Below are 7,734 nucleotides of genomic sequence, written 5' to 3' on the forward strand. Positions count from 1 at the left end.
AAAATATCATTCATAATTTAAATTTAATTGATATTTATTTTATAATAAAAATTCTATTAAAATTTTTATTAAAAATATCAATCTAAAAATATATATCAAAATTTATTAAAATATTTTTAAATTTTACATAATTAATATAATTAAACTTTAAATTTATCAATTTTAATTTTTTATTTAATAATTTTTAATAAAATATTTTACAAACTTTATCTAAAAATTTTCATCTATTATCTCTCAACGTAGCCACCCCCGCTACGAGAAGACCCAAAACTCGTTCCACCTAAATATAAGCTAACTCGGCTAAAAACCCCGAATCCACACCGTGGACAGATGGCATTCGATTAGCCACTCACGCCCTAGCAACAGCAATCCCCCTATGCCCGGATCACAACTATCTTCCTAGTGCAAATATATATATATATATATATATATATATATGAGCAAGGAAGAAGCTTACAACTCATTGCATACATCTTTTTTCTCATTTATTGGTCTCTTGCAGTGTAGATTAATTAATGTTGATATACAAAGTGGAAAGATTCATATGGATTTGTTGTACATGAGACTAGGAATAAATTCAATGGAAACCCCCTGCATGTAGACAAAGTGATTGCATTTGATTTTGATTTTAAGAATATAAAATGGTATGGCAAATAATTAGTAGTGGTCAATCGAATTTTCTCTGTTGGAGACTGCCTCCGGAAGTTTAAAGGTGGGAGGCTTATCCACACCCCTCCTTGAATATTCCCTCCATCTTCGCGCAGCTGCTGCAGCCCTTCCTGCTTTCTCTTCCACTTCCTCCTCTGCAACAACAAATCACCTTCATTTAACTTAATTTCACCCTAAGGCATCATTTCTCACATAATCAGATTATACTGCACACCTGATTTAGCATGCATTAATTACAAAATGCAAAATAAAAGTTAGTAAAAACTGCAATAATAAAGTCACTTCCATTCTCCATTACTGCTAATTTCTACTGACAACTGTTCAGCTCCAATCAGCTTAGGTTATACATAAAATTTGCATTTGCAATTAATGTAGAAGAAATTTTCAGCAATCAGTTAAACATAAAACTTGTGACAGGATAACGCTTGGAAATAATCTACTGCAAATTAGGGTTACAAAAAATAGTTTTTTTTTTTTTTTTTTTTTTTGTACAAAGAAAGCCGCAATCTAGGGATAAGAGAAAGAGTTACAGGAGTTAGGATTTGAATTCTAAACTTGTTGAATGCTACCTCTTAAGAGTGGCTGCATGAACTAACTAAGTTAAGCATTGAATTAATTTTGCATGTCTTGTTGTCACCTACTATACATTATGTCTTGTTGTCACCTACTATACATTCCTAAATTTCTTATCCTGAATATATCACCAGCAATCATCATATTCAATAAGCCAAAGTCCTGCTTGCCTAAGAATCATCAAATACAAAGGCATCTTGGAGACAATAAGAAAGGATCTGCAAGACGTTTTTGATGTATCAACTGGCATAGACAGAGAACACTACCTATAACACCAGAATATTATTGAATGAATCCAAAATTATGCAAAAACTAGTTCCAATGGAAATCATGAGTTAGTGCTATTGACTTATTAATCTAAGTGCACCGTTTTAATTGGCCCGGATAAACACTGAAATGGAACAGAAAGCTTCAATGGCTGTCCCACTTACCTCCATAAACTTCAATTTAATAAACTTGTAATTAGAGTGTCTTTTACGTTCTTAGATAATGCCCTTTTGTTTGGTTAAAGAAACAGTATGATAACTAATGGATAAGTTGTCAAAATAAAATCAAAAGATACCCATAAACTTCTGGAAAAAAGGTCAAATTCTGGTCCCAGCAAGCAGTAAAAACATCGGGTTATTCTTATAACATATATATAAAACAAACTCCAAAAATGTCAGAGATTCTGAAATTTGTTCGCAGAAGCATCAGTAAATCTTAAGTTAAAGCAACAGTAAAAAATAACAACAATCAACAAGAATCTAGGCAAAAAATCACTTGACCACAACAACTTATTAGCAATTATCAAATTCCTCTCACCTGATTTCTTGTATTCTTTTGGCTTCCCCCAAAGGTTGCTCCAGTATGAGTCGGTTTTACCAGAATCATTCTGCCGCATCACCCTTATTTTAGCTTGTTCCTGAAAAAGGGATGAGAAAAAAAAAGTTCCAGTCTCTTTTCATTTAGCCTTTAATACAGATATTAATTTATATAGAATCTCCAGCGTCTCTTGAAGCCCTTCACTCTAAAAGCATGGTAGCAACTAGATTTGGTCCTAATATACAGGTAATTAAATCTACATTCACCGTCATCATAGTTCATATCTTGGAGTGAAATTTTTTGGTGACCTGCTTTTAAATTAAAGTTAATATAAATAAAAAATAAAAAATTTAATGGCCAACCACAAGAAAGATTGAACCAGGATTTATATGAGAATATTCAAATGATAAGAATTCCTACCAAAACTTTTGCCTGCCTCTTTTCCCATCGAGAATTTGCCTGCCAAACAATTTGAGATTAATTGTCTAAGAAAGCATTAAACCAGGGGAGGTATCACCCAAAAATTTAAGTAGCACTTTTACCATTCTGAATACATCCGCTGATGCAGACCCCATTCCTGAAAGCATCAATGCAACCTGATTATCCATTCCAAAAGGCCAAAGTTTTAGCAATCAAAGAAACAAGCCATAATAGATTAACGAATGTATCACTGAAAGACTAAACACATTTTATTTTTGTTTCGCTGTGAAAAATGTTGGCACATTTAACAATACAAATTAAAAAAAGGTAAATTTACCAACAAAAAGGGGCATGTGTTTGACATTATGGTGAAGTTCATATAACATGATGTGAAAAACCATTCAATCAAATTCAAAGATTAAGGGGATACTAAAATTTCCATTGCAGCAACCATTGGTTTCATCACATAATTACACTTGTTTCAGAATGAATAGGAAAATGTTAGCTTTCCTTAACTCTTTTTTCTTGTCCCCTACCCCTGCTTATTGTCAAGAAGGATTCTTTCCTCTTTTAGTCTTGACCAAGACATAGCCAATAAATAGTATGATTTTCTAACATGAAAGAAAGGAAACTCAATTTGCATTTCAGATACTTAGTTTAAGTTTAAATAAAAAATTTAATAGATGCAACTGGCTTGGATGTTGAGAGAAGAGATGCAAGAACACTAGAAAAGTGGGAATTAAGAGAAACAGAAACCATGTCCAATTCCCCCCTTCCCCCCCCCCCCCAAAAAAAAAAATTCTTCCATAAACTCAATGTTTAAAACCATCATTGATCAATTCGACAAATATTTGATCAATAATCTCCTAATTAAGATTTCTAAACCCAGAAACTATTTAACGGATTTTAAGAAGGCTAAGCAGTTCAACATGCTTATTTCCTGTCAAGGTTGATTTTTCATAATATGAACTTGGAGAAAAGAACCATAGAGAAATTGCGTTTCTTACATTCATTCTTTCTACTCTGCGCATTTCATCTTCAAGCAAGGATAATTGTGCTGCAGAAGTCCAATGAATGCAATCTACTGGGCTGAATGACACAAGACAATGTTGATCAGCAATCATGTAATCCCTTCAACTTTACTACAAGCAACATATGATATCAAGATCTGTTCTGCTACAAATAGCTAACAGTTTTCCTGAAACAATGCTGCGTCAAATTTTAGTATTACAGAAATGTTTTAATTAATTGCTATCATAATTGATTGTATTTAACCATGTTAAACTAAAGCTGAGCACTACTTATATGACTGTTAGACTACGTTGACCAGGACTAGAAAGATTTATGGCAGAATACATTACTGATTTAATCAATGAGAGGAAATGTTCTCATCCACCATAACAGAAAAGGAAGTAGAACAGAAGCAGAAATCATAGTTTGAAACTTTATCTTTCCAAAATTTCTTCCTTTGCATATCTGATCTGTTAAAATTTATGGAAACGATGTAATAATTCAGACAAAATTTCAAGCTGAGGTCTGAAATTTCCTAATGCAAAGCTTCACAAGGATTCCCATGTAATAATATCAAATTTCAGGGTGGAGGCTTTGTGTTCATCATAACCTCTAGCATGACTTCAACTATTTTCTTTATTCTTCATATGAACATCGAACTACAAAAAAGTTTCTCTTGCTAAGCTAACCATTTGCCTACTTATAAGATCAATAAAAAAGAAGGAGCAGGATAAATTGTTAGTAAAGTCAACAAAAAAAGTGTATCCACTTGACAGCTACTATGCAAGTTAAGAATGGTACCACTGATAAGATATAACAGAAGTCACCAACAAGATAAAGCTGAAGGGAATAAAAGCAAAGAGCATTTCCATGTAACTAATTTTCTTTTGGGTGCAATCCATGTGATGATATTCAGCGTACTTAACAGAAAATGGATGATTTAGCATTATTATGATCTAATGATGATATATACCCAGAAGAAAATAAAACCTACCAACTGTCTATGGCTTGTTGAACTAATTCAGGATTCCCACATTGACTATGTACTCTGGCTCGTCCAAAGTCTTCCTCAATGCTAAACACATCTGAGGCCACATTGGCACAATTTTTGCAGCCTGCAGTGATGAAAATTAGCAAGCAGTATGTATTCAGCTACATTTTTAATTTCCATATAGAGATTTAAAAAAAATATATCAAAATTAAAGTGGAATTTTATCAAACAGTATCTTAACAGCACATCTGCTCATATTATGGTGACCTCTATACAGGTTGTAACTAAGCAAGATATACCTCAATAAAAGTTGACCAAAATTTGGTACATTAAATAATGAATCTCCAATTCTTTATGTATAATCAATAACCATTTGGAAAGGCCAAAATTTTTAGATGCAACTCAGAAATTCAAGGGAGATCATGATCATTCTATGTACCAGGGGATGATCTAAGACATTTGGGCTATAAATTAATAAACATTAACAAAGAACTGATTAAGAATGTCGACCAAATAAAACCTAGCAGTGCAAACTCGTACCTATGCAACTAAACTCATCAACAAATACATGATCCTTTGGGGCGGAATCATCCATGAAAGGATTGATTGCAGTCAATGCATACCCATGAATTTCATCATAAACCATGCGCTGTACAGGGTCACTAAGAATCTGCACTGAGATAGTCCTATTATAGCAGTGGATAGATAAATATTTATATTATACATAAGTTTGTTCTAAATGGTAACACACCCCATAGACCTCATTAATGAACATGCAGAAATTTGTAGTCTCTGGATCATTGCCACTCAAGTCTGGATGGCAAGCCTTCATGCAATTATAATACGCCTTTTTTATCTCCTCTGGTGTGGCATACGGAAGCTAAGAAAACAGGCTAATCAAAATTAGATTACTGAATCATATAACAGACTAATTACCTTGACTAGATAAATATATATCGTACAGAAGATTCCAAATAGCTATGATGAATATCCATTCAGCTAGATCAATTACAAACATAAAACTTTTATCACTATCCATTAATGTTAATCCTTCCTTCTAACCAAGTACTTTAACCATCAGATTCACTCCCAACAAATCAATGAATTTGAAACAAACAACCAAGAATTACAAATATAAAAATGAACGTCAAGAAATTACCAAAAGAGTTGTTCATTGAGGGCATTAACACGCCCATATCATCGAGAACCTATACTAACTCTCATAAAGGAAACAAGCAGCAACCTCAAATCCAAAGTTTGAACACTAATAGAGTAGACAGAAGATATAAATTGCTGAGAAAAGACAGCCTGATTTTTTGTTTACACCAAATCACAGAAATGAACTACACCAATCCAAATAGTTGCAGCACTCACACTTCAATTTTTTCTTTTTCATACATTTTATCATAAAATAAATAGTAGAAGTGAGATGAAACTTGACAAGCATTACCAGTCCAAGAACGGCATAATAATCATCGGCAAGAGAATCAGTGGAAGCAGAATCCCCTGTTGTAACCTTGACTCTGCCACAACCTCTCCTTTTACCACCATGACCCAACAAGCTCCAAGAAGTTCCAGCTTTAGCCGTGGCCTTACAAGAGCTTCTTTTGCACATATTTAAAGATGGGTTATAGAGTTTGAGAGCATCTGTACATACAGGAGAGAGTAGCTGAGCCATTGATGCATGCAAATTTCTTTATTTTATTTTTTTTCTTTTTAAAATGTCCTTTTGCTTTTTGGGTGTTCAAAATAGAAACAGAGACAGAAAAACAAAGAGGAAGAAAAACTGAAAAAACAGATTTTTAATTATTATTAGATTTTTTTGGATTATTGGGAAAATTGAGAAAATTTTGAAGAGGGGGAAATTCGGGCGTAGAAGGGCGAAATGCTGAGATGGCAAAAGGACAGCCATTTGGTTTACAAGAATCTAAAGGCGGCTGAGTTTAATCTACAGAGAAAGAATAGCACGTGTCAGCTTGTGGATAATTGTTGCCTCCCATCAATCCCACACTCACACTCCAATTCGGAGTCCAAGCAACCCCTTCCCTGTCTGTACTGGCGTCGCTTTCTTGGCCGCACTTCTTCACCCATATTTTTTGACTTTCCAATCTTTTTCATTTTTTCGGTGGGGGAAAGTTTTTAAGGATCGATCCATGTAGCACTGTTCAATTTTGATTCTTCTACTTATATCAAGACAAAATACAATACCGCATTTCTTTTTCTGTTGATTTGTTTCTTAATTGAGTGAAAACAAAAACTGGCAAAATATTAGATATTTGGAGCTTTTGATTTTTTGAGTTAAATTTCCATTACAGATAATCTAGATTAAATGGTTGATGATTTAATTTTCTACTTTTGCAAAGATACACTTTCACTTGTACAAAAGATGAAGTGAGGATTAAACAGTCACCAAAGATGGGTTGCAGATGGGGATGGGGTTGATGCACCATTCTTCTAAAAGAAGTGAAAATGGTGAAGATATCTTGAAGTGAAAGAGAAAATAGTGGTATATGGCATAGGTGAATATGTTCTCTAGGCTTGGAAAGGAGTTTTTGCTCCATATCCTAAGGAAAGGGTGAGATGTCCAGTCAGAGGATTCCAACTACTAAACAAATAGACAAAATAGGTTTGAAAATGGGGCAATAGGAAAACATATTAACATAAGAATTATTAAGCTGGCATAGATTTGAATGAGTAATAATCTTTCCAGTACAAAGAAGAGTAGTACTGTTACGCCTAGACGCTCAACTTCCACGTTCGATAAATCGATACACGATTTATTGTCATGTTATTATTGAAAAAAATTTATGTCCAAACTCCTCATCAAATTTGTCTTTGAGTTGCTCGTCGATTAAAACTTCTTCGTTCACAATGATAATTCATTCAATTATCTTCAGTAATATTACATTAATGTTAATAATTTAAAATGTGATATATCTCACGTCAAATAAAAATATTATTTATTTATAATTTAAAATATATTATTTATATTATTTAAATAATTGAATTAATTGTTGGAGTGAGTTAAATCATTTAAGCTTATTAAAATTTTTTTTAAAAGGTCAGATAATTTTTAAAGTTAAAATAGATACTTTGACTTGTTTAGTAAATAAATTTAATTTTAAATCTATTATTTATATATTTTGAAATATTACTAAAATATTATTTTTATTCTGAATAAATATATTTGAATAGAAAAAAATATGATGGTTCAAATAAATATATCTAAACAAGATAATTGTTTAAATAAAATTTATTTAAATAAA

At 32.5% G+C, this 7,734-nt stretch overlaps 1 protein-coding gene across 1 annotated transcript; it reads right to left on the bottom strand.

The window, feature by feature from the left end:
- Positions 1 to 453: 453 nt before the first annotated feature.
- On the bottom strand, positions 454 to 6,255 carry LOC111292257 (chaperone protein dnaJ C76, chloroplastic-like). The gene is made up of 9 exons (XM_022884536.2): positions 5,919 to 6,255; positions 5,220 to 5,348; positions 5,009 to 5,138; positions 4,472 to 4,592; positions 3,474 to 3,555; positions 2,589 to 2,642; positions 2,467 to 2,505; positions 2,047 to 2,146; positions 454 to 803 (listed from the first exon to the last, which is right to left on the bottom strand). Exons 1-9 carry the CDS (start codon positions 6,144 to 6,146, stop codon positions 658 to 660), a joined length of 1,029 nt encoding a protein of 342 aa, XP_022740271.2. The 5' UTR covers positions 6,147 to 6,255; the 3' UTR covers positions 454 to 657.
- Positions 6,256 to 7,734: the final 1,479 nt, after the last annotated feature.

This window comes from Durio zibethinus, chromosome 10, assembly GCF_047325235.1.
Source record: "Durio zibethinus cultivar Kanyao isolate XHJ-2024 chromosome 10, ASM4732523v1, whole genome shotgun sequence".
Classification (NCBI taxonomy): Eukaryota; Viridiplantae; Streptophyta; class Magnoliopsida; order Malvales; family Malvaceae; genus Durio; species Durio zibethinus.